The following is a 25,255-nucleotide window of genomic DNA, read 5'->3' as shown; positions in this document are numbered from 1 at the left end:
CATACCACTAGGGGGCAAAAAAAAAAAAAAAAAAAAGACGCTGCTAAATCTCACGTGGATGGTCTCCAGACCTATAGACTCCAGATAAAATACATGCTTTATTGACAAACTCTTATTTGTATAAAACTGTTTATTTGTTAATTCTAGGAAAATACAACAGACATAAACTGAGGGGGAAAACAACAGCTGGGGATGAAAATTAAAACATGTAAAACTTGAAATATAAGATTAATGTTCTCCTTTATGGAGGCATGGGTGCTCTCATGGGTCCCCTGGGAGGTGCTGGTGGGCGGGGGGGCATGGGTGGTGGTCCTCTCTGAAAGCCGAAGGGAGGCGGTCTGGGTGGGCCTCCGCCGTAGCCTGGAGGAGGTATTGGAGGGGGGGGGGCCCTCATGCCTGGATGCATCGGTGGACCTGTGGGAAAATGGAAATAGTTTGACAGAAGGAACCCAGATTACACAAGACCACATGATTAAACTCAGGGTCTGCCACTGCATATAGCTGCTCTGACATCCAGGCCCACTGCCACTAGTGTCTACACAAATAACTTCAACTGAACTGGTGTACTAAAGATGTTTTTTTCTCAAATTGCTCTTTAATCATTTTAATCAGATCAGACTTAATTAGTGTGTGGCCACTGGAGCTCTAATGACTCAGCAACTGGAACCACCATTTAGGACACGTACCCATCGGTGGGCCGAAGGGCCCTCTTGGGGGCATGCCCATCTGTGGCGGCGGGGGCATTCCAGGAGGAGGCGGAGCCCGATGCTGACTGGACCCTGGAGGTCCAGGAGGTGGAGGTGCCATGCCAGGAGGCCCAGACGGAGGCATTGGCATAGGCGGCATACCTGGGACCACAGGTTATACGCAAAGGTTATTCACACAGGTAGGAAAAGTGCAGAGAAATTAGATTTATGGCTCCAAAACTGACATATCAAATCAATAGCATTTATTGATCCAAAACTTCCACAAGAACTTTTAGCATAAGCAGCACAGCTGTGACACATGGTAGTCCATGTCCAGGAAATCACGAGGTGTAAATAATTCCACAAATGCAGGAATCAGACCATACTAACCTGGAGGGGGCATGCCAGCAGGAGGGAAAGGTGGGGCTCCTGGGGGAGGCACTGCAGATGCCCCCTGAGGGGCAGGTGTTCCTGGGGCAGGGGGCATGGGCATTCCTGGGGGCATTCCAGGTGGCAGTGAACCTGGGGGTGGCACAGGGGGAAACGTGCCTGGAGGCGGCATGCCTGCCAAAACAGGCCAAACACAGGGTTAAAATCCAGGAGAGCACACGATTATGATCCTTTCACATAATCCTTTCATTATGGTGTAGAATCGGGTTAGTGCTGCTGCCACTGTTAACATCTGTTCAAAGAAATTAACAACTGCCAACGCGGAAATTCAGTGACATGCATTCATCTGTCTGTTTATCCAATAACGAATTCAGCAAAGAGAAACAACAGTAGAAAATGTTTGGGTGGCCACTCACTAACTATTCATATTTTAAAAAATTACATTACATTTCAGATTGGAAAAAATTTTGCAACAATCTTTATAGTATTAACAGGTTAACTCAAACACATTTGGCTTGGGGTGTTTATTCTGACACCCAAACCATACTGATTGTGAATGATTATTAATTTCATTCTTGATCAGCGCAATACTGACAATTAGACTGGTCTGCATCACTAGAATGCAGCGATTCATTTGGAATGTTGTCTGGAATACCTGTGATTGGTCAGGAGGTTCACAGTACACAACCAAAATGGGTCATTGGTTAGAGAGCTCAAATGCATATTGTAGCCTTCTGTGAGATCAGCATTACAAAGGCAAGTATCACTATAAAGTATCAACATAACAATAGATTGTGCAGTCCTGACATTTCTCACAGGAGAGAATGCTGGATAGCCGAGGGCTAACTCACCAGGCATTGGGATTGCCGCTCCCAAAGTGGTCATGACGGGCGTGGGTGCAGTGGGAGGGGGCGGAGCATCAGCAAACAGTTGGTGCGGTCGGTCAGCCTGCGAGAGCGGGTTCTGTGCAGCCAGGAGGCGCTCTGCAGCGGAACCGTGCCGCTCGCCCTTCGAGTCCTTCTTAAAGGCGTAGGAGACGGTGATGGGCCGATTACACAGGTACTGCCCATTCATGGCCTCGATGGCTGCATCTGAAGCATCGAAGCTGGCAAAGTTGATGAAGGCGTAACCTTTGGAGTTACCCGTGTCTGGGTCGCGCATGATCTTGGGCGTCTGCAGAATTACGCCGAATGCACTGAACGTGTCGTAGAGGAGTTTCTCGTCGATTTCTGGGTCCAAGTTGCCGATGAAGATGTTGGCACCCACGTCCAGGTTCTTATTGTGCGCCGAAGCTTTGTTCACTCGTATGGGTTTGCCATACAGTTTGATCATGTTCATGATCTTTATGGCATAGTCAGCGTCTTCTTCACTGAGGAACTCCACAAAGCCATAACCTTCAGAATACATTTGAATGTGGCTAAATTAATTCATTAATGTAAAAAATGTTAGATTCAAATTATTGTGATGAACAAGAACATTTAATTATTAACCAAATCCAGTTCTATTCATCGTGGTGTTGCGGTTTTAAAATAAGAATCAGTACCACTCACTTTCCTCGCTATGCTGAAAACCGAGCTCAGTGCTTACAGGACACAGGTGAAGTAACTCATATCCAGACATAATTTACAGACATGCAGACATGTACACGTATAGTAAAAGTGTGTAGACGCTGTATATGAATACATCAGCTCAGGATATCCTATTTATTACATTTGTGGATTATGTCTATTGTTTACTAGGTCTGTGGATATTACACAGCAAGCCTCTCAATTAACAAGGAATTTTACACTGACCTTCAAAGTAATCCAGTCTAAAGCATTTCAAAGCTAATGATTTGATATTCTCACTTATTTTTTTGTGTGGAACCAACTAGCTACTTATGCACACGGCCCTTGCTGAATATGCATATGCATATGTGGACTGTGCTCACCTTGGTGTTGCCCCGTCACCCTGTCTTTGGGCATGTGTGTGTTCACGACTGGTCCAGCTTGGAGGAAGAGCTCCCACAACAGTGGCTCTGATACCTTTTCATCGAGACCGCCTACATATACCGTCGCATCTAAGGGAAAAAACAAAACAGGATAATTAGCACAAAATAAACAAACTAAATATACCAAAATATTTAAAAAGCACACAAAAACATTGTAAAGTACAAGCAGGTCTGTGGTACATTAACGTCCATGATCTGGTTGTTTTTAAACAACCAAGACTAGCAATATAGGCTAGCAAGGCTATATTACTTACACAGCAAGCTAGTAAGATAACGCAGCTGATTAACGTCTCCAGTTTTCGTACCAATCTAGTAAAATTTAAATTCACCCACATATACACCTCAGAAAATACATAAATATGGTAGCTAATAGCATACTAGCAATTCACAGATTCAGGATTAGCTACCCAGCTAGCAAACTGGCGCTTTGTTGATGCTGGCTCAGGCAGACGAATTGAATGCAAATTATATCTTATTACATATTTAATACAGTGCTAATGGTAAAGAGCATGACCTTCCAGTTTGTATTCGATTTATCACGACGTACCTAGTTTCAAATTAGGAGCTATATAACTAATTACCTTGGTTACGTTCTGATATGGGCCCTGCAGCCATGATGAAACCGGCGTGTGATTTGGCGGAAGTTCGACTTTTTCAGAGCGGTGAACAACGGGCTTCTATGGCCGTGGCACTGCACTGCCATCTATGGACCGACATCGGTTAACTCATAAACGAATAATCACTCGTTTAAACCGACTCTACTTCTCAGCGTGTACGTGATCAAATGACACACAGAAATATGTAGAAAAAAGTGAAATAATTAATACGCATTATTCAGAAAATGTCCTTCTGGAAAGGTTTAATGATATTTTAGTGATTACAATATAGTAAAAAGTAAATGTGAAAACAGTTAAACCAGTTTCTGGGCAGGTGTAGGCCAAGCCTTGGAAATGTACACCAGATTCACAGTAAGACCATCAGAGCTTCACAATTCATTAAATCTCCACGGTTGCATGCAAAACTACATACTGCATACTACATATAAACCAGCCTATGTGTTACCATATGTTATATGTTGTTGAAAGAGACCAATATGTTAGATATGCATTGCACATCAAGGAATTTGCCCGTGTTGGTCCATTAAGTATTTATTGCATAAAGCTAATGCACCTTAAAAATGCATTTTACAAAGATTCGGCCAGGCTAGGCAAGTTTATTTGCATACCACTTTTCAGAGTGGCAATTCAAAGTGCTTTATATAGATGTATAATGTACATCATTGTATGTAAAATATACAGTGTAATCCTTTTTTGTTGAATTTTCATCATTGCAGGGAGTTAATGGGAAAAAAACTGCTTAGAAAGACCTGGATTATATCCTTTAAATCAATCTGTTTACATCAATGTACTGTCAGGTCAGCAGTGCATGATGTCGTGTTCAAACATACCTCCATGCTGTTGGCAGGCTGAGAGAGAATGGATGTGATTTTGTCACTCCCAGAGACATTGTGCAGCGGTGGACATACCTGTTTTTCCTGCTCTACTGCCTCCCAGTCAGATGTCACATCAGTGCAGGAACTCAAAGGAGAGGCTGACAGCATGTAATCTTTAACTTAGATTAACAAACCGATGGTTGTACCAGCCCAGAGTTTTCTCCTTTTCTCCCACCCGGGACACTTAGAGCTGTTGGACGTGCCGTTGACGTAACTGCTTTGATCACTTCTTAAGATAAACATGGGAACAGATTTTGGTTATAACTTTGTTTTCAAAGGTAAGATGCTTTTTCTGAGTTGATTATCTATCACCTTTTTCCAAAGAATACCTTTACTTTGCTTATGGTTTAAAAGTTGCTTTGTTTTATACTATACTCAGATATTAAAGAGATATACTCATCATTTGTAATGGTTATTGGTGATAACACAATGTAATACAATGTCAAAAAATAACATAATGTCAAAAAATAACAGTTGAGCTATGTGAATGTAGCTTTTATCAGTGAGGATGATGTTTCCTGTTACATGTGTCCTCCGTTTCTCTCATGCTTTAGTTGTACTAATTGGGGAATCTGGAGTTGGAAAGAGCAACTTGCTATCAAGATTCACAAAAAATGAGTTCAATCACGACAGCCGCACAACCATCGGTGTGGAGTTCAGTACTCGGACTGTTGAGATGAACACGGTCTCCATCAAAGCCCAGATCTGGGACACTGCTGGACTGGAGCGTTACCGGGCAATCACATCAGCGTGAGTCCATACTGTCATGCAAGTCTGCGGCGTTCCAGGAAATTAATGAAACCTTCACAGAACCTCAAACCAACGTCTATTACAACACTCAGCAAACTTTACCTGTTTCTACCATTCAAAAAAATCAGAAATCTCATTAACCCTTTTTTGTAAATCTGACACTAACCTAGATGACTGCATGGTGATATTCCAAATGGATTTCATGATATAGATGCACTGCTCCAGTACTCACCAAGTTGAATTTCAATATATTATAATATAATATAACCCATATTTAATATGTGTGTGGTCTAAAAACATAGAACTCTATAAAGTAGGTCCTCAGTCCAACTGCACTGCAACTATGAACATTTTATTAATTCAATTCCATGCCCAAACACTTCTGAGCCTGATAATGCTAACCATATGGTGCAGAGTGCTGATCGCCCTCTGAACTAGAGACTGAACTTTGCCATGTAGCCCGGCTGGGGGTCTGTGAGAATTGGATGCAGAACCTCTGACCTAAAATGTCTAATTTGCTTTTAGGTATTACAGAGGGGCAGTGGGGGCTCTCCTTGTTTATGACATCACCAAGCACCTGACATATGAAAGCGTGGAGCGCTGGCTGAAGGAGCTGTACAACTACGCTGACCCTCACATCGTTGTAATGCTGGTAGGTAACAAGAGTGACCTGGCCTTCCAGCGCACGGTGCCTACAGAGGAAGCCAAACACTTTGCAGGCAAGTAAAAACCTCTGCCACACCTCATAACCATGTAGTTGGTATTATTAACTCTGGTTACCTTAGTGCACCTTTAACCAGGAACGAAAGTGTTGAGTTGAGGCTGAATTGTGTTTGACTAACGTGGGCTATGGCATTTTTTTGTCATGCAGAGAGCAGAGACTTGCTTTTCATGGAGACATCAGCACTTGACTCCACCAACGTTGAAAGTGCCTTCAACGAGGTCCTAGCAGGTAGGCATTTCACTGAGCTATCCAATAGGAAGGTTGGCCTTAGTTAAAGAATATACTGAAATGGATCCAGTAACCATAGAGGAATAAACAGACATCAGTTTTATTGCTATAAAGAAATCACATCCACCAGCTTTGTATATCGTCATTTTTCCTTCCAGCTATTCACAACAAAGTGGCCAGTAGGGAGGTCACACGGGGCTCTATCTGTGCTGTAACCATGGGCCACATGGGGCCAGACAGCGAGGTCAAAGAAACCCGCAGGACCTGCTGTAAAAACCTCTGAGCAGGTGCACCAATGCTGCCTCTTGGTACCATAGTGAATCCTAAAAACAGCCATCAAAGTTTTTTTTTTTTTTTTTTACCAAGTGTGGTTTTGTGACCTTTGCACTGATACTCCTGGATTGTGAATTATGTAGAGTGTGCTAATGTTAACCATTATATTGGTAGCTGTGGTATAATGCTTTTTTAATTTGCTCATAATTTGTCTGTAGCAACAGAAAGTCCTAGCCCTATACACTATACAAAATAGCAAATGGTATATCCCACAAAACAATCTCACAAGATGCTGCCTGTTCTGGGATTTTGTTTAGTGGGCAGGACTTCTTTGTGGCTAGCTTTGTGCCAGGGTTCTGGTCAGGATTAATTTAATCATCCAAAGCACCTGCCATGTCATTCATCTTATAAGATCCGAAGGTTTTGTTTCCCCCAGCATGATTCATTCCTTGTGTTAAACTTGCTTTTTTTTACTGCACATGAACATGGGTCTTTTTCGTAACAGATATTGTAACTGAAAGGATTTATTTTTATACTCAAGACAGTGAGTCAAGTATCTTAGAAGGCAAACATCAAATGTTTACACCCTTTATGTATTTTTCCTAAATTCTTAGTGCTATATTCGTGAACAAGAAACTTTGTTTCATAAATACACCAAATGCCATATTTTCAACAATAAATGTGTCTCACTGTATCAAAAATGACCACAAACCTGTTTCTCTTACTGCACTATTCAGGAACCTTTCCAGATTGTCTCTGCCAATTTACATCAATATTCATTTTGACTAAAAAGGTGTCTGATGCCACATCTAGTGATCAGCAGTTTCCTGTCATGCTATGTTCTTTTGGCTTTAGGTTAGGCTTGTTTAAGCTGAGTTGTGACATTCTGAGCCTTTGTTTCTTACAAGTGGCCACCAGCAGCTGGTTTTGCTTCCACACCCAAAGTCACTTTGGTGCCAATAACCTCTTAAAGCAGGTGCAAACTAAATGCAATAGCTTTCACAACAAAATGTATTACGCTGCATCAATTATTCAAATTCTGTTTACTCTGGACTATGTCAGCTCAAAATTAAATAAAAAAAAAATTAAAGTTTTTTAAAAAGTAGAAAAATTACCTTATTTACATTTATAAATGCATTGTGTACATGTGTATTGACTTGAGACACACACACACACTCCATAACATTTAATGTCATTCAAGCAGTAACCAAATTTTTCATCTGAAAAATATTTTACAACCTCCACAGATAAATCATCAGTTCAACAGCAACTGTTGGACTGCACTCTCTCCATGCATAGAGTTTTCCTTCAGATGTGAACACACTGCTGTTTTCCATTCTTGGTTTTAAACTGTGCATTGATGTCTCCCCCTCTGACTCCTAATCAGTTGAGCTGGCACACGCAGTCGGTGCCAGGGTACTGGGGCAGGCCGAGCTTGTACTTCTTCTCCAGGGCTGGGGGGACAAAGCGCCCACCCAGGTAGTGGTAACGGCCCACGAAGTGAGCCGCTGCCTGCTTTGGGGCAGTGAGTGAGATGAGCATGTCCGGCTGGATGCCATCACTGGAGCCCTTTTCCACGTCCCAGCCTAGAGGAGGACATGGAAAACCAGCCGATAATCTGAGTGATGAGCTCATTCCAGCTGGAGTGAAATCTGACATGTGGCTGAGTCAACAGCACCAACGTCAGAACACTGTGCTGTGGGCCAGAGGGCTACACGCAGGGCCATATGCACAATTTGAAATCAGTCAATCTAAGGGAAAGCAGCAAGCGACAGTCTAAATCACGAATGATGGTGAATCACTGCATGTCACACCAACACTAACATTTAGTCCAGGACTAGGCTTAGTCCATACTGGCCCAAACTAACACCTTAGCTAAAGATGTGTCGACAGACTACGAGCCAGCGTTGGGTACTCATCATTACCACTGAAACCATCATAAAACCTGAAAGCCTGGCAGGCTGTGTCGCATCAGCCTCACCTGAGGGGATGTCCACACTCGCAATAGGGACTGTGACTTTCTTCAGCACTGACAAGATGTCCCCAAAGGGCTCACGCACTGCACCTTTAAAGCTGAACCCAAAGATGGCGTCAACCACCAAGTTATAGACTTCATCAATCTCCTCAGCCTATAGAGAAAATAGATAGATTCATTTTGTCATTGCTTTGTCAGTACAAGGCAATGAAATACATTTAGCATCTACCAGAAGTGCAAATAGCAGCAATGTGCCTAAATATATAACTATGGCATTTTTATATATATATATATATATATATATATATATATATATATATATAAATAAAATATACATACATACATATATATATAAAATATACATACATACACACAATAATATATACACACACACAATACAATGTATGAAGTACGTACAATAGTGTAGTGAATATTTACAGTGCATCTTTACATAGTATGTACAGGATAAATATAAACAGTAGTGTATATCCAGTATGGTGAATGCTAAATATAAATAAGTCCAGAGTACACTGTATGGACGGTGAAGGAGCAGCAGTATTTATCAGCATGTTGTAGAGTTAAGTAGAGCGATGGTGAATGGAAAGAAGCTGGACCCGAGCCGACTGGTTCTAGCAGATATGTCCTCCCAGATGGTAGGAGGTTAAACAGTGTGTGGTTGGGGTGGGTGGAGTCCCTGATGATGCTGCGTGCTCTGTGCACACAGTGCTGGTGGTGAACGTCTCCAATGGCAGGAAGCTGTGCACCAGATACACTGAGCATTCTTCACCACCTTTTGCAGGGCCTTCCTGTCCGCCACAGTGGAGCCGTCGTACCGCACTGTCACACAGTTGGTCAGAACACTCTTGATGGTACAGCGATAAAAGTTAGTCAGGATCTGAGGAGACAGATGGTCCTTCCTTGGTCTCCTCAGGAAATAAAGACGCTGGTATGCCTTCTTGACCAGATGTGTTGAGTGTCCATGGAAGATCCTCAGAGATGTGGACACCCAGGAACTTGAAACTGGAAACACGCTCTACTTCTGTTCCATTGATATGAACAGGAGAGTGTGTGCAGCCTTTGCTCTTTCTGTAGTCCACAATGAGTTCTTTGGTCTTTTCGGTGCTGAGGGAGAGGTTATTGGAGGAACACCAGGTTGCCAGATGCTGGAGCTCCTCTCTGTAGGCTGTTTCATCATCATCGCTGATGTGTCTGATCACAGTTGTGTCATGTGCAAACTTAATGATGATGTTAGATCTATGCAGAGGCACACAGCTGTGGGTGAACAAAGAGAAGAACAGAGGGCTTAACACACAGCCCTGTGTTCAGAATGAGGCTGGAGGACATGTGACTGCTCAACCTCACAGCCTAGGGTCTGTTGGTTAAGAAGTCCAAAACCCAGTCACACAAGGGGGTGCTGACTCACAGGTCACTGAGCTTGGTAACTAGCCTGGTAGGGATGACCGTATTAAAAGCAGAGCTAAAAGTCAATGAACAGCATATGCACGTAGGTGTTCCTGTTGTCCAGGTGGGTGAGAGCAGAGTGAAACAGTAGAAATGGCATTCTCGGTGATGGTGGAAGCGTGGCCTTCAGATGACTGAGAACAAGTTTCTCAAAGCACTTCATCACCATGGCTGTGAGTGCAACAGGGCGGAAGTCGTTCAGACATGCTGCAGAAGACTGCTTTGACACCGGCGTGATGGTGGATGTCTTCCAGCATGTTGGAACAGCAGTCTGAGCCAGTGACAAATTAAAGATGTTATTAAAGACCTGAGCTAGCTGTTCTGCACACGCTCCGAGGACACATCCTGGAATGCCATTAGGGCCAGCGGCTTTCCATGCATTTGCTCAGCTCAGTACTGAACGCACATCCTCAGTGGATAACATGGGAGGTTCACCTTTATGAGGAGGAGGCCCAGCTTATGTGGTGCGTTGTCTATTGCTGTGATCAAAATGAGCGTAAAACTGATTAAGCTCACCTAGGAGTGATGCACTGTTACAAGAGTCGGTGGGGGTCGCTTAGCATGTGATGGACTGGATGGCCATCCACATGCAGTGGGGGTCGGAGCTGTGGAAGTGATCCTCAATAGATAGTTTGTAGGTGGGTTTGGCTTTCCTAATGCCCCTTTTCAGGTCGGCCCTGGCTGAGATGTAGGCCTCAGCATCCTTGGCTCTCAAAGCAATGTCTCATGCCTTCAGCAGTAGGCGAACTTTGGCATTCATCCAGGGCTTCTGATTAGGAAAGATCTTCACATATCGAACAGTGGTGACATTATCAATATATGAGTTTATATAGTCCGTGACAGCAGAGGTGTATTTGTTCAGAACTCTGTGAGAGTCCACAGTGGCTTGTGAGGAGAACATACTCCAATCAGTGTTATGAAACTGAAGCTGTAGAGAGGAGGCAGCCCCTTCTGCCCACACTTTAACAGCCTTTGTTGCTATTTTCACACGCTTGATGAGTGGCACATACCTGGGGAGCAGGAACAATGAGAGGTGATCGGACTGTCCCACATGGGGGAGGGGAACAGCCTTACATGCCGCCACAATGTTCGTGTAAACCTGATCCAAAGTGTTGTCTCCTCTGGTTGGGCAGGAGACATTTTTATGAAATTTAGGCAGCACAGTGCATAAATTTGCATGATTGAAGTCCCCCGCAACAATAAAATGAGGAGAAATGTAAGGGACTGGCATCTTCCATAATCAGCTCCTCCTTTCATTCTGACATTAGCAGCTCCTAAGTGATATTGGATTACAGTTGTACATTTCTTTGTTCTAAAGAAATATTACATGGTAAGTAATGCATGGGAAGCATAATCTGCTCAACAGTAAAGAACAAATTAATTACACATAAAGGTGAAGCCTAAAATCTGCACAAAGTGCTGTTTTGTTGGAAAATAAGAAGAAAGCCTATACAGTGGGACAAAACGGAAAACTAAGGAAATGAATAACAGTTCCAGGAATGTGACCAACATGCAGATTCATTTTATGCATTATAAATATGTCAGCATTTATGCTGCGGTTTACCTCAGGCATCTTGGACAGGAAGGCTATCTCCATCTTCTCACACTGGGTGGTGAGATTGTGGAAGAGCTGTTTGTTTGGTCGCTTGGGGTACAGCACAGTAGGGTCATATCCCTGTTTAACACAGACAGTTAAGAGGTCATTTACACAGGACCACAAAAGCAGACGTGGGTAAACTCCAAATCCTAATTGTTAAATAATACATTATTGATACAAGCATGTACACATTGGCTAAAGTGCACATCATGCTCTTGCTAAGTGGAGTTAAAGACAGAAAGTAGAGAAAATATTAATTGCAATAAAATGTGCCAATCTGTAACAGCAAAGCAAATTTTTTGCCAAATATGTAGGTTTTCAGGTTTTCAAACTCAAATCAGCACTACTAGTATTCTGTTTTTAATTTTTAAAAATGCACACTTTGAATGAAAGCAATAAACATTTTCCCAGAAAGAGACATGTTTTACTTGCACCTCTGAAACCAATTTTAGGAACAGTGATTCAACACAGCAGTGAAACACTTACAAACAGCTTAAGGTGCCGTGCGCAGACCAGTCCATCCCCGCCGTTGTTGCCGGGGCCACATACCACCAAAACCCTGGGTGTGCTCTTCAACAGGGACTGCAGCGGGTAGCCCTGGAGGACAGAACACACACACAACCTCATGTTGTCGTTACCACTCACTCTTCACATGATCCCTCCTCTTCCTTCCACCCGAACACCATACGGGCTTTACCTTAGCGACGGCTATGGCACAGCTCTGGCCAGCGAGCTCCATTAGCTGGTCCACACTGAAACTGTACTCTGAGAAGAGCTCTTCATCAATGTGCTGAGCCTCTTCCTGACTATAGGAGGGTAGCCACCCCCCACCAAAAAAAGGAAATCTTATTGAATGCTTCAGATGAGAACACATTAGAATCTCAATAGAGATTTTAATGTCAAATCCTTTTAGTGTCTTATAGGGTTAGGCCATTTCCATTAACTGAACCAGTAGCTCAGTCTCCCAGACATGGATTAAACTTGTTCTTGAACTAAAATTCGGAGCTAATATTAAACCACCATAGGAAATTATTTTTAATTCGGGCTCAGGCTTAATCTAGTCCCTAGAGTATAACCTCCTGAGCAACAGTTATGGCAAATTTTTTTTTTTTTTTTTTACATCTTTTGTGCAATACATACTCTAAATATTTAATCGTGTTCGCCATCGTGCACGCCTGCCTCGCGGCAGACGCTTTGTATGGATTTTCACAAACGCGCGGGCACGTGCCAGTGCAGGCGCGGACGCAAGCCCCTCGCGACGTCACCAGGAGACCCACTCCGAACAGGGCTCGCACACCCCACATGCACCCGGACAGAGCTCCTGCAAATGTGAGCAGAAACAGTAGCCTTACTCCTGACTTACATTTACAACAGAATTATTAGACTGTGGAAGTGATCACATCAAAAAAAACAAAAACAAAAAAGCCACACACACACACACACACACACAACAACAACAAGCCACAACTCGACGGCTATGTTGTAGGAGAACCTATGGTTTTAATAGCTGTATGGACGGGAAATATTTTTTTGTGTGGCTAGTAAAGTTCTCGTAGGTTGTAAGAATAAAATGTGCATCCATTTACGTGAGTGTGCTTTTTGAGGAAACATGTATCTTTTAATAAGAACTGTTTAAAGAGATATTCTTAAACTTTTACTCCACAGTTCTCCCGAAATATCATCAAAAGCTGTACTGCTGACCGTTATACTGGAAAATTCTCAAAACCTGCGTCTTTTCTACATCTAAACAAAATGCGTGTCCCATCACTAACCTACTGTTAAATGAAACGTCTCCACGATAAAGAATAGCCAACATCAAGAAAGCGACTTAAAACTCATTTCTTAAAACAATTAACATGCAATGCATGTTGTGACCACAAAATATTAAAAGGAAACATTCACCATATCAGGCTAAGTGACTTACCGCTAGCTAGCCGCGACATTTTTTATCACTTACCTTTATCACAACAAAGTATAACTAGAAAACAGTCTACAAACGTTATTCGTTAAACAGCTTTCCTACTGAACAGAACAACTGCACGATATCTAACCAAGACATTTAATGGCAATGTAATCAACGTCAACAAGTCACCTGTGAAGATGGAGACCCAGTGGTTTCGTTACGACAATGACGAATTTTGCTTTTGGAAAGATTTTCAAATTAAAAGTCACCCGACAGGGATTTATTTTTCCAATTAAAACTAATAATACAGTAATTAAAGTTCAGAAATGAACATTGCCTTTAGTTTATACATATACATTTGTCATAAAAAATCATAGAATAATGGAAGAAGATCCCCATTTTATTTTACAAACAATATGCTTGCATTTATGATTAAATTAGTTTCACACTGTTTAGATTCTTTATTCCAAAAAACTGTGAAATATTTAAGAAGATAACATCTTAATAATCAGTGACATTACTGTTCAAACTGGTTATGGGTTTACAATTAAAGAATGATCATGTATAGCAACAGATGGTCTGTGTATTCTAAATGCATATTCTAACATATTCTACATACTTATGTATTATTTAATGCATTTTGCCATTTATTATTTGAAAATGTGTGTTAATGACCAATTGGCTAATTAACTGTTGCTACATCTTCTTGAAACCATGGTCCATGGCTCTCACTTGAAGGCTGTAGCTGCAACAACGGTACAGTAGAGCTGACTTTGGGCAGTACAGTGACACAGAATAAGCTTTGCGCAGGATCATTTTTGTGTTCTTGCTGAAAGTGGTGTTTGTAGATCAGAAGAAAGCAGACCACTAAAATCAGCAGGACTGTTTATTGGCACATTTATTGGCATTGGGCTGCTGGACCAGATGAGACAGCCTTGGAGAAAGATCAGAGGATATGCAAGATTACAGCACAAGACAAACTTGGTTCACATCATGTTTTTATTGGTATTATTAGAATGCACTTTGCTTGTATTTGATATCTGCTTATTTTGGTCCTTCATACATGAAATAATGGATTAATGGAGATATGAGCTAACTGTATCCTCATAAAAAAGCTCTTGGCCCAAGTAGCTTGAATCAAAACCTTAAAATCAGTCTAAAATCAACCTCTAAAACTGTCCATTAACACATAATAGCTTTAACTTAACACTTAACTTCAGCCTTACTCTAGCCCTGACAACTAGCCCTACCCTTTGTAGATGAGCAGGTGCAAGTACAGCTGAAATCACTGAAGTGAATCATCTTGTTCACTGGCCTCTCCTTCCTCATCCTCTTCCTCTCCTCCAGACATGCTCTGGTTTACCCTGGATAGTAGGTGAGGCAGTTTCATAACTATTTCCTCCTGTTCCTCCTCATCGTTATCTCTAGGTGGGTAGAAACGACGAGCTTTAGCCACAAAGTCATCTGCAGCATCTAGGTAGATCAACCGGTCCTGAGAGAGAGCGAGAAAGAGAGTGATGGAGAGAGAGGCAAAGAGAGGGAGCGAGCATCTTGACAAAGATGCAGCACCTGGCAATTGTTTGGAGAAACTTAAATGAACCTAAGATTTATTTAATACATTCTGAATATTGTGTTGTTTCACCAGCCCTGGTTCTAGACTGCTTTGCTTAGAGGGGGGTGGTAAGAAAACATAATGGGTGCGCATGTCTAGTCAGAACATGTCTTCATTCAGGGTTTGGTTTGAGGAGGGTGCAAAGAGATGCCAATGCGACAGTGAAACACACACACACACACACACACACACACACACACACACACACACACACACACACACACACACACACACACACAGACCTAAATGCACGCACTCACATGCACGCACTCACACGCACGCACGCACACATGCACACACATACACATACCAACACACACACACACCTACACACACACTCACACACATCTACACACACACTCACACACACACACACACACCTACACACACACACTAACACACACACTAACACACACACACTAACACACACACACACACTAACACCTACACACACACACACTAACACCTACACACACACACACACACCCTAACACACACACACACTAACACCTACACACACACACACACACCTACACGCACACACACTCACACACCTACACACACACACACACACACTCACACACCTACACACACACACACACGGACAAAAACCTCCCGTTCTACCCCCTCTGGATTAATATAAATGTGATGTGATTTAATATGTCTATTATTTTCACTCTAACAATATGCGCAATTTACACATCAAGTTGCCTTTAGGTATATCAGGAATTCCTCGTGTCAAACAGACGAGGTTGTTTCGAGTATTTACTTTTCTCTCTGCACCTTCTTCCACAAGAAAACCAGTAACCAGCATTAACCAGTAAAAGATGTTTGGAGTTAATAAAAGTAACATTTTTTTTTAAAAGCAAATATAAACGAGAAAGGGCTTGCAGCTGATACTGATGGTAACGAAATATGTGGTTAAAAAAAATGCATACATTTATGTGCGCTTTCGGAAAGCTTTCACAACTAGCTGTGATGGCAAAGAATCGTTCAAAGCCGTGAACTTCTAAGGCGTATGTGTGGGAAAGAGCACAGCTAGTAGAAACTGTGGTCTGACATGATGTGGAGGAGTACCAGTTCTGTCAAGTTCTGTTGTTTTTAGCACAAAATGATGCAACATAAGTTTTCTTATCGATATATCCCATGTATTTCATAGGTTGCTTGTCTTGTACTATTACTCCAAAATGTGGAAAACTTACAAATAAAGAAAGATTACGTGTGACCTTTGTATATTATGTATACAGCTCTCACCAGGATGAAGAGATATCTTTCAGGTGGGGGTTCTCTGCTGTTGAAGATCGATGTCTCAGCATGAAGCGTTTGAAGGAGAGTTCGTGCCGTCGACGCGTTACACATGCGATCGTACGACGCACTCGCAGACACGGTCAGCAGTGATTCGGCCTCTGTCATAAACCCTGCAATGAAAGAGGGATTTTTGTTTTCTGCAGTATCCTTCCTTTATCAGCAAGTTTAATGTAAAATCTCTCATGAAACCTTTAGAAAGACTTCACAGGTGGATTCACAGGTGCACAGGTGCTTCACAGGTGCATAACAGCAAGTACTACTACACTATCATCACCAACAGCACATCTGTGTAAACAGCTCTCTCTCAACATTTCAACCCTCACCCAGATACTCCAGGATCATCTTCCACTTGTCTCGCACTTCTCTCCTAACCTCCCGCATAGCCTCTATGTCCACACTCAGCCGGCGGTAGCCCTGCAATGGAAACAGCTATACACACCACAGCACTGATCCCAGCAAAGCAACGGGATTGTTTCCTGGGCAACAACAGCTACACAAAATGAATAATGATGGTGGAGATGGGTTTGGGACTTCAGACTTCTCATCTATTACATCATGTCTGCGTTAAAAAAATATTTAATCTAAGATCTCTCTTTTGAAAAAACAATAAATATTTGTATTTAAATTTGTGTACACTTGTCACACTTATAACATTTTAATATTTTGAAAAGAAATTGAGTTTCTTATCTCAGTATGACTTGCAATATGCAACAGCTACCTCCAAAAAATTTTAGTACACGCAAACAGAAGAACAGTAGTAAAACGTGGTGTTCACAGCTGAGGACTGTGTGTGCTCTGAGTATGTCAGAGCCATGTGCTTGTGTATGAGAACCTCAGGGCTATGTTTGTGTGTGTATATACCTGTGATCCCCTGCGTGTCCTGGCCCTGCTCTGTAGCAGATTGTAAAGTGCTCGGTCATCATCTCTCTCTGAGTGGGAAGGGTCTCCTGGTTCACTCCATAAGTTGGTCTCCTGGTCCCGCCTCTTTTTAGCTTTGCGGTCAAAATACTCTAATGTCTCATTACTGACACACATGCACACATACACACACACACACACACACACACACACACACACACACACACACAAACTGCTGTTTTGTCATGTACAGTTGTAGCTCCTATACCCTCACTACAGCGTCTCAGGCTGAAGACAGGCTGTAGTGTGTAAGGGCAGAGTAATGCACTGGTGACAAGACACATGCTTCTCCAACATGGCCAAGGTGGGCTGGCTCTGGGGAATAATGGTAATTGGTGGGGATCAAAGTTAATCAAATAGGTGATTATTGTCAAAGTTAATCAGAACCCCAAAAGACCCACCATCACGGCAGGTAGACTGAGCCATCCGACTAACTTAGAGTGACCAGAGAACAAAGACACTTCTTAGGGAACACCCTCTAAGGCCACTGATGAATGTGAGTGAACATTTTATTCTTAAATGAATAGAGTCACCAAGACATTTCACAAAAGGGGTCTTTATGCATGGGACATTTTTGCCAAAAATATTCAACAAAACAACCCAGAGCACAGAAAGTCTTGTGGTCTGATGTCACTGAACTGAAATGTTTTGACTTGAAGGCTAGTCAACATGTGGCTCATACTGAACACTGGACAGGCGCCAGGTGACTCTGAGCTCTTCTGTAATGAGGTTATCTCAGTATCATGGTTAAATAAGCAGCAGAGCAGAGCAAAAAAAAAAAGAAAAAAAAGAAACCCACTTTTAAAAATGTTACATGCATTTTTGTTTCATAGAACATATTACATCAGAATTCACTGGTGATAATGCAGTTTCATTTAGAAATGACATTCATTTTTTATAAAAAAATTTTTTTCCCATTATATATATGTCCTTGTGTATTTAAATAAGTGTAGCAAAGAGCCAATGTGTCTTTGCTTCAGTTTATATATGCTTTATCAAAAACAACATTTAAATATGTCCACAAGATTGTGCATCTGACATACAGAAGTGATGAGCAGAGGAGCATTTCTAAGCACAAAAAAATGGACACTTCAGACTCAGAACTGGAGTTTAAAATTACACAAGATCTATAGCTATCCAAACAACTACCTCAGCCGCATGTAGTAAAATGGTTAAAACTTTCCCAAATGTAATGTCAGAAAAGCATTGACTCAGTGCTTAGATGGGAACACTGTGTATTTCCACAGTAGCAGCAATGAGATTATTCCTGCACATCTACTGTGCATGGAAGATATTTTGGAAGATGATTCACTTTATGTATATGTACATGCTGATCACCTTGAGTAAGAGTCTTGAGTAAGAGTAAGTGTGTCTGTGGTGGATACCTGAATAATGGCCTCTTTTCTTCTTCCTCCTCCTCATCATCAAAAGTACAGCAGCAGCAGCAGCAGCAAAATCTCACGCAAGCCCTCCTGAAGGCTGCACCCATCCTCACTGAAGGAAAACCATGTACGAATGTACAATTAAAAAAAAAAGTAAAAGAGACAGCAGAACTGCAGAGAGGAGGGGGCACCCACCCTTTCAGCATGTTCAGACTGCTGAATCACCTCAGGGCTGTCAGGGAGACCATTCAGATGCATCACACATAGAACACAGAACAGAGACAGAACACCTCACACAAATAACATAAAACACAGAGAATGCTTCACACATAGAACATAGACCACAGAAAACACACAGAACACAGAACACACATAGAACATACAACACACAGAACACATCACACTTTGACTTGGTCTTGGGTCAGTTCATGTGAAGTCAGTTAGTACCTGAAAGGTCTCCAGTCCACGGAATGTTCTACAGTGAGAAGTCAGGTTTGGTGATGCTAATTTGGGACCGGATCACTTAGAAGACATAAAATATCCAAACTAAACAACTGGAAGCAGCAAATACTCCTCTTCAACAGACCCTCAATAAGAGTCACAGTACAGTCATGTGGGATGAACAAACCCTAAGGCCAATGAAACACAACCACACCAGCTACAGTCTGTGTAGACTTCATCAGTATATACCAGAGTACACTCAGCTGTGTGACCTATAGGGTTAATATCTAAAATTGAATATAAAGAATGCATAGACACAGCTGGAAAAGGCAATAGTTTTTCATATGATAATATATTGTAATACCATTTAAAACTAAATAAAAATTAAGTTTGGAAAAAGAAAAGTTATTCTGGCAAAATCCAATCTCAGTCTATTTTTTACGGCTACATCTAATTTAAACTTTCTATATTTTGATATTAACAAATATTTGGTTTTAGAGATGCTGCAAAACTTTTGCCCTGGACCTATGCCTTGTGGAAGTCTATGGAAGTTTAGAGTTACATCTGTAACTCTTTAAATCATATTACTGTGTTGCATACCGGTCATACTCTTATTTCAGACCTGGAAAAACTGAGATTATGCTGTTACAATCTGGTGTCAGTTTCATTCTTCAAATGGATTTACAAGACAGGAAGGATAAAGGAGGATGCGGAAGGGTGCTTACACAAAGGCAGGGAAGGAGGGAGAGTGTGTGATCATGTGATCACAAACAGGAACAGACCCGAGGGGACATGGACAAAACAGGAACAAACATGATGAGATGTTAAAACGCCAGCTACTGTCATAACTCACTCTCATTCTCCCACTGTGGCTAAAGACCCTTTTGTGTACGTAATCATTTAAAGCCCAGATCATTAAAAGAGTGCACTGGATAAGCTGCTCATTTTATTAGTAATATGATTCAGTACAAGCATTCATTTGTTAAAAATAAAAATGACAGTTTCCAATATTCAAATTTTTCAGCATCTGGTCTCATTACATATACCTCTTAAGTGTATATCACAGTAAAACCAAAAACACATTTAAATAAAAATATGTTTAGTTTTGAAAAAAGGAGGTCTATAAAGAAAAACAAAAGGGGGGGGGGGGAAATCTACATAATATAAAAATTTATGAACCCATGAAATCAGAAACAAAGACACAAAAATGATGGCGCAAAAAAACTAAAAGAAAACAAAAATTCAGACCAGATACTGGAACAGGAGACTGGACAGGTCGTTCCTCAATACTCAATTTATAGGCCAATCTGATCGTGTAAACTTAGGACCCTGTGAGTTTAGCCCAAGAACTGTCAATTTCTTTTTTACTAATAGTTTTTTTTTTTTTAACAGTTTGCTGAATTATTACACTATAAGATACACTTGGTAAAGTTAATTTAGGACCATCTTCCCATAGGAACTGTTTCAAATTAAGACACTGGCCATCATAACTTTCTAAATCTTCTATTCAATCAGTGAACAAATGAACAGTTAAATAATAAAGTCACCCTGCACATAGGACCTACATCAAAGGCATCAAAATTGTCATATGTATGGTTTATTTCGTAATATTCTTGGGCGTATAATTTATGTCTTATTATGCCATTAAGACCAATGCTACTGAGAATCATTTCAAGTACAATGCAATAGGACACTCTTCCTGTTGACCTGCATCTGGGTTTCAGTACGGATGCCTTGGCCTGCTCAGATTCTCTTCAAGAGCGCTACACTAGGGCCCTCCACATGCCTGCCACACCGATAAACATTTCAACTGATAAACATGGTCAGGTTTATAATATCAGCCATATAGTAAAACATTAAGCATGTCAGTTAAGGTTTATAAAAAGGAGTAATTGTAGATGAACAACAACAAAAAAAAAACCCTACGAGATGGAAATCATCTCAGCTTGTGACCTCTGACGGGAAAGGGAATGAATTAGGCCTTTACAGAAGTGTGCTCCAGGTCAGATGAGCCGGCATCTGCAGATGGAGGCTGAGTCAGTGGGGGGCTCAGGGGGATAAGGCACTGGTGGTCCAGGTATGAAGCCCAGCCTGACTGCTGGTGCGCAAAACCGCAGCCATCTCAATGATCACAATTTATTCCCTAACAGAAAACTTGCCATACCTAGAAATTCCATTGCAAAATAAAATATGACATTCTGTTACTCAGGCTCTTATGGCTCTTTCATTTATAATTCAAAGTGCACACAAAAAAAGGAATTCTTTGTCCAAGTACATTTAAAAAGGACACTGTAAGACAGTGGTAACTGTATTCCAGAGGAATCTGGCTGTGATTAATAATAGTGGACATGTGTGTGTCCAGGCTGTTGAGGTGATGAATTTCCACATGGTGACAGTAAAACACTGCAAGGTCTTTAGAGGGGAGCAGAGAGGCAGAGAGAGGGGCAGCTGGAGGGAGTAGCAAACCGCTAGGTTGCTCCTCAGTTACCGGAAAGTAGCGCGGACCTCGTTCACACGCTGACGCAGATGGGACATGAACTCGAACATGGTAGCAGCCAAGGACTGGTGGATGAGGTAACGAGGGAGACGGCCCTGAAGGAGAGAAAGGGACAGATGAGCAGGGATGAGAGAGAGAGAGCGCAAGAGCAAGCGAGGGAACGGAGAGAATCTTTAATGCTTCACCATCGTAGCAATAATACCATTGTGCCAAAAAAACTGATCATAAAACAGGTAGTTCCAGCCCTAAAAAACCTTACTGGTATTTTTATTTTGTTTAGTTAATACAACAATAGTAAACAGATTATAAAAAAATAGCAATTATTAAGCAGGTTCTGTCCATTGAACTAACTAATCATTGCCATTGTGTTGCTTAAAAACGAAAGCTTGCTATCTAACTACATTGCCTGGTGGAAGATTTGCTTATTGCTTATTTATTAATACTGTTGTATTTTATTATATGGGTTTGTCAATGTAGAAAAAAAAATATTCCACTTGAGGAGGTGTGTCGTGCCTAAAATAGATTTGCTTAAATACATGTAAACCCTGTAACGCATGGCCTAAAATACCCCAACATGTAACGCATGGCTTCTCGAAGATTGTTTTAATAACTAACACATTATTGTTGTAAATGTACCTTAAATAAAATGAGAATAGCCATGGTTTTCATCAACAATTTTAAACATTATAAAAGTTCAACTTAGTCACTTTTTGGTACAGTACTGCATGACCTTAGTACTGTACTTCAAATTTTCACATTAATATCTGTTTCACCAAATAATATGACAAAATCCCTTTTTGCTGATGGAAATATTTCAATGTATATGAAAGCCAAACTGCACAGCATTTAGATAGCATCTTAAAAATGATAAACTTGCCATAAATCACACCAGTTAAACTCAACTTGAATAATTGTTTAAATTGTTTCTGTGACTTAGAGCACATGGTTTTTAAATTCACTAGCTACTTTACCAAGATTGAAAGTGTACATTGTATGCATAGTGAGTCTATAATCCATTTCAAATAGAGCCAAGCTCAACTTGTGTTATCCATCTTCTAGCACAGAGGTGTCAAACCTGATTAAAGCATCAGGTTTAGTAGGTGTTTTAGAGCTGAGAAACACCAAAGTCAGCTTGAACATGTATGCTTCAGCCCTTCATCAGCAGTGGACCAGACTGTTTTCAGCTGCTTACCAAGACATCTTCAGACATCTTACTAAGTCACTTTTTTTGACTCAAGTGTGGTACAACGATTAAAGAATGTTACTTCACTGTAGAGAATCTGTGTCAGATAAATAAATGAAATGTAATGTAATAGCACACAGGTATAAGGACTAACTTTAATTCGAATCAAACGGTATAAAGGTATGAGGATGGACCTTAAGTCCTATTTAGTATACAAGTATGAGGACTAACCTTGAGGTCGGTGTTAAGCACCCAGATGAAGGTGCAGACTGAAGGATTACTGCTGGACTTCAGGACCACAAACCCACCTGGACCGTTCTCACCTCTGAATGAGAATGCGAGAGTGACACTGATGTTGAATGCACAGGTCATATTCAGGCTGACAGTGAGAAAAGCAGAAAGGATAGGGGGGCTTGTGTGTCTTGGTGTGACCAGTTTTTGCAGTTAAAACAAAGGACGTGGTAATTGAACTTAGTCTTCTGTTTCTCATTCATGTAATATAAGGACACACGTATTCAAAAAATTGTTATTGATAGCTGTGCATTATTTTACAAATGTTCTTTTTAAAAAGTTGCAGAAATATATGTACATTCTTTGGCAAGTATGAGGATTTATTGTTAGTGCATACATAGTGTGTACTTACAAGTTTTACTGAATCAGTTTAGACTGAGGGTTTGGTTTGTCAGTCCAAATCTGTCTAGTTACATAGCATTGAAACGGTAGCTAATTTAAGGGTGAACCTGGATCAGCTGACTGACATCGCTAAGAAGATATTTAGGAATGTGGAGATATATTATTCCCCACTGTGCTGGTCCTGTTTAGGATACCACATAGGACATCCAAGAGGGTTAGAAGCTCATTTAGTCCAATTTATTTAACAATACAAAAAAGGGATCTTGTGATACATGTAGGCAGTCTGACTCCTGTAAATGTAATTTATGTATAAAATGTAAGTTATATTTGTCATACAAGTTCTGTGATTTATAAAGGGCTTGTCTGAGGGACTGACCGCACAAAGCGACTGTGGGGAGGTTTGGCACTGTGAATGGTTGACATGCCGGCCGAGATATAGCGGTCGCGCCTCCGTTCAACTCTACGGACGTTAACAAAATCTCTGAGAAAAAAAGGAGAGGAGAAATGGGGAAAAAAGAGAAACAGGCAGAGAGAGAGTGAGTGTATATTGTTCAGGATGACTGTTCATTGAAAAAAACAAACAGAAAACAAGCACACTTGGAAATAAACAGCAGCCCCTAGAGCTTTCATTCTACACATGAATCAGACTGTGTTCAGAGACGGGCAGCGTGCCTTGGATGACTCCTTCAGTTTTCCTTTCATCACCTGCTTTTTCACACCTTCCCCTCACATCTTTTTTGAAAGTTAAAACCGTTTCCAAGACCACCACAACAGGTCAGTCATTTTTCACAACAAAATTTAAATACAAAATACTCATGGGAATATTTTCTATATAAACTCACTGAAGTGTCCTTTTTTTCCATCTGTTACAAAATATGACACATTAACCTCCTAATAAGTTTGCTGGACTTCTCCTTATATCCAGGAACTATTTCTGTTTTCACATGTTTTCAAAGAATGTTGTTTTCTCACATAAAGGCCCAGTGGAATTCCTCTCTTTCTGTGAACGTCAGTAAAAGCTGGTAAACACTCTCAGAGTGACGAAAGAGTACATCTGGCCATAAGCCAAATACAGGGCGTGTGTGTGTGTGTGTGTTTTTCTACCTGGGAGATACAACACCACCTGCTGCTCCTGAAGACACATCATACGACACCATCGTGTTGTCATCGACTCTCTGTAAAATCTAGAGAGTTGATAAAAGAGTAATAAAGAGTAAGATGTTGATTAAGATCCCTAAGGAAAGAATGCTATATACGGAGGAGGGAATACAAAGTGCAAATCACCTGACAGGCCGACACAGTTCGGTTCCACTGGACCATCTTCTCTGGCTGCAGAATCACCTCCTGATACACCAGCTCAGCAGCACACTGCATTAGTGCCTACAACACACACACTATCATGACAGCAGACTTCTTCACTTAAGCTCAAGTTGGCCCGTTGGCTGTAGAGATACAGGTTTTGAAACCATGGTGATACTGAACACACACACACACACACACACACACACACACACACACACACACACACACACACACACACACACACACACACACACACACACACACACACACACACACACACACACACACACACACAGAGCAGAAGGGAGGAGAAAGGCACCTTTAAGATGAATGTCTTTCCATGAAAAGGAATTTCCAGTGTGTACACACAGTCCCCTGCATCCTACAAAACACAGCACAAAATGCATTTTACACAGTACACCCTCATAGAAATATTACTTTGCATTTGCAACATATCTAGAGTATCTCTCATACCTGCAGCTTGCTTTACCTGCTCTACCAGGTGTGCAA

General features: G+C 41.3%; 5 protein-coding genes across 8 annotated transcripts in view; 1 reads left to right on the top strand and 4 right to left on the bottom strand.

The window, feature by feature from the left end:
• Positions 1–112: 112 nt before the first annotated feature.
• On the bottom strand, positions 113–3,804 carry sf3b4 (splicing factor 3b, subunit 4). Its single transcript, XM_027018966.3, has 6 exons — positions 3,648–3,804; positions 3,007–3,135; positions 1,928–2,470; positions 1,077–1,250; positions 687–848; positions 113–414 (listed from the first exon to the last, which is right to left on the bottom strand). The coding sequence occupies exons 1-6, from the start codon at positions 3,679–3,681 to the stop codon at positions 242–244; spliced, it is 1,215 nt and encodes a 404-aa protein (XP_026874767.1). The 5' UTR covers positions 3,682–3,804; the 3' UTR covers positions 113–241.
• Positions 3,805–3,918: 114 nt separating this feature from the next.
• Positions 3,919–6,576, top strand: rab25a (RAB25, member RAS oncogene family a). The gene is made up of 5 exons (XM_081704577.1): positions 3,919–4,836; positions 5,113–5,308; positions 5,834–6,027; positions 6,180–6,260; positions 6,419–6,576. The coding sequence occupies exons 1-5, from the start codon at positions 4,800–4,802 to the stop codon at positions 6,541–6,543; spliced, it is 633 nt and encodes a 210-aa protein (XP_081560703.1). The 5' UTR covers positions 3,919–4,799; the 3' UTR covers positions 6,544–6,576.
• Positions 6,577–7,704: 1,128 nt separating this feature from the next.
• naxe (NAD(P)HX epimerase) lies at positions 7,705–13,707 on the bottom strand. Of its 2 annotated transcripts, none has more exons than XM_035529120.1 (7): positions 13,659–13,707; positions 12,707–12,887; positions 12,264–12,372; positions 12,053–12,163; positions 11,534–11,644; positions 8,515–8,662; positions 7,705–8,119 (listed from the first exon to the last, which is right to left on the bottom strand). In XM_035529120.1, exons 2-7 carry the CDS (start codon positions 12,868–12,870, stop codon positions 7,917–7,919), a joined length of 846 nt encoding a protein of 281 aa, XP_035385013.1. In that variant the 5' UTR covers positions 12,871–12,887; positions 13,659–13,707; the 3' UTR covers positions 7,705–7,916. The 2 variants fall into 2 exon arrangements, with proteins under 2 accessions (XP_035385013.1, XP_035385012.1); XM_035529119.1 differs by lacking the exon at positions 13,659–13,707 and adding an exon at positions 13,524–13,652.
• Positions 13,708–14,342: 635 nt separating this feature from the next.
• On the bottom strand, positions 14,343–19,911 carry LOC113582922 (melanoregulin). The gene is made up of 5 exons (XM_027018972.3): positions 18,693–19,911; positions 17,251–17,413; positions 16,713–16,803; positions 16,336–16,499; positions 14,343–14,961 (listed from the first exon to the last, which is right to left on the bottom strand). The coding sequence occupies exons 1-5, from the start codon at positions 18,893–18,895 to the stop codon at positions 14,755–14,757; spliced, it is 828 nt and encodes a 275-aa protein (XP_026874773.3). The 5' UTR covers positions 18,896–19,911; the 3' UTR covers positions 14,343–14,754.
• A 134-nt stretch (positions 19,912–20,045) lies between these two features.
• Positions 20,046–25,255, bottom strand: part of stard3 (StAR related lipid transfer domain containing 3) — a 16,484-nt gene continuing 11,274 nt past the window's right edge. For all 3 annotated transcript variants that reach the window (XM_081704538.1, XM_081704534.1, XM_081704527.1), the window contains 6 exons: positions 25,065–25,127; positions 24,728–24,823; positions 24,548–24,627; positions 23,820–23,924; positions 23,042–23,135; positions 20,046–21,722 (listed from right to left, as the gene is read on the bottom strand). In XM_081704538.1, coding sequence (XP_081560664.1) covers positions 21,615–21,722; positions 23,042–23,135; positions 23,820–23,924; positions 24,548–24,627; positions 24,728–24,823; positions 25,065–25,127 — 546 coding nt within the window. In that variant the 3' untranslated portion in view covers positions 20,046–21,614. The remainder of the gene's footprint in view (positions 21,723–23,041; positions 23,136–23,819; positions 23,925–24,547; positions 24,628–24,727; positions 24,824–25,064; positions 25,128–25,255) is intronic.

This window comes from Electrophorus electricus, chromosome 2, assembly GCF_041902795.1.
Source record: "Electrophorus electricus isolate QZ-2024a chromosome 2, ASM4190279v1, whole genome shotgun sequence".
NCBI classification, from domain to species: domain Eukaryota; kingdom Metazoa; phylum Chordata; class Actinopteri; order Gymnotiformes; family Gymnotidae; genus Electrophorus; species Electrophorus electricus.
This window is presented reverse-complemented; position numbering and strand designations above follow the sequence as displayed.

What these genes read in the sequence shown, in the direction of transcription:
- sf3b4 (XM_027018966.3), bottom strand. Translation starts at nt 3,681, where the DNA reads ATGGCTGCAGGGCCCATATCAGAACGTAACCAAG. An exon ending in AGCGGCAATCCCAATGCCTG is followed by an intron (nt 1,251 to 1,927) that starts GTGAGTTAGCCC and finishes CTGTTTTGGCAG; the next exon opens with GCATGCCGCCTCCAGGCACG. An exon ending in TGCTGGCATGCCCCCTCCAG is followed by an intron (nt 849 to 1,076) that starts GTTAGTATGGTC and finishes CTGTGGTCCCAG; the next exon opens with GTATGCCGCCTATGCCAATG.
- rab25a (XM_081704577.1), top strand. Translation starts at nt 4,800, where the DNA reads ATGGGAACAGATTTTGGTTATAACTTTGTTTTCAAAG. An exon ending in TACCGGGCAATCACATCAGC is followed by an intron (nt 5,309 to 5,833) that starts GTGAGTCCATAC and finishes ATTTGCTTTTAG; the next exon opens with GTATTACAGAGGGGCAGTGG. An exon ending in CTTCAACGAGGTCCTAGCAG is followed by an intron (nt 6,261 to 6,418) that starts GTAGGCATTTCA and finishes TTTTCCTTCCAG; the next exon opens with CTATTCACAACAAAGTGGCC.
- naxe (XM_035529120.1), bottom strand. Translation starts at nt 12,870, where the DNA reads ATGTGGGGTGTGCGAGCCCTGTTCGGAGTGGGTCTCCTGGTGACGTCG. An exon ending in GTGCCATAGCCGTCGCTAAG is followed by an intron (nt 12,164 to 12,263) that starts GTAAAGCCCGTA and finishes TCTGTCCTCCAG; the next exon opens with GGCTACCCGCTGCAGTCCCT. An exon ending in GAGTGTGGACATCCCCTCAG is followed by an intron (nt 8,120 to 8,514) that starts GTGAGGCTGATG and finishes GTCCTCCTCTAG; the next exon opens with GCTGGGACGTGGAAAAGGGC.
- LOC113582922 (XM_027018972.3), bottom strand. Translation starts at nt 18,895, where the DNA reads ATGCTGAAAGGGTGGGTGCCCCCTCCTCTCTGCAGTTCTGCTGTCTCT. An exon ending in GATGATCCTGGAGTATCTGG is followed by an intron (nt 16,500 to 16,712) that starts GTGAGGGTTGAA and finishes CTTTCATTGCAG; the next exon opens with GGTTTATGACAGAGGCCGAA. An exon ending in AAAGATATCTCTTCATCCTG is followed by an intron (nt 14,962 to 16,335) that starts GTGAGAGCTGTA and finishes GCTCTCTCTCAG; the next exon opens with GACCGGTTGATCTACCTAGA.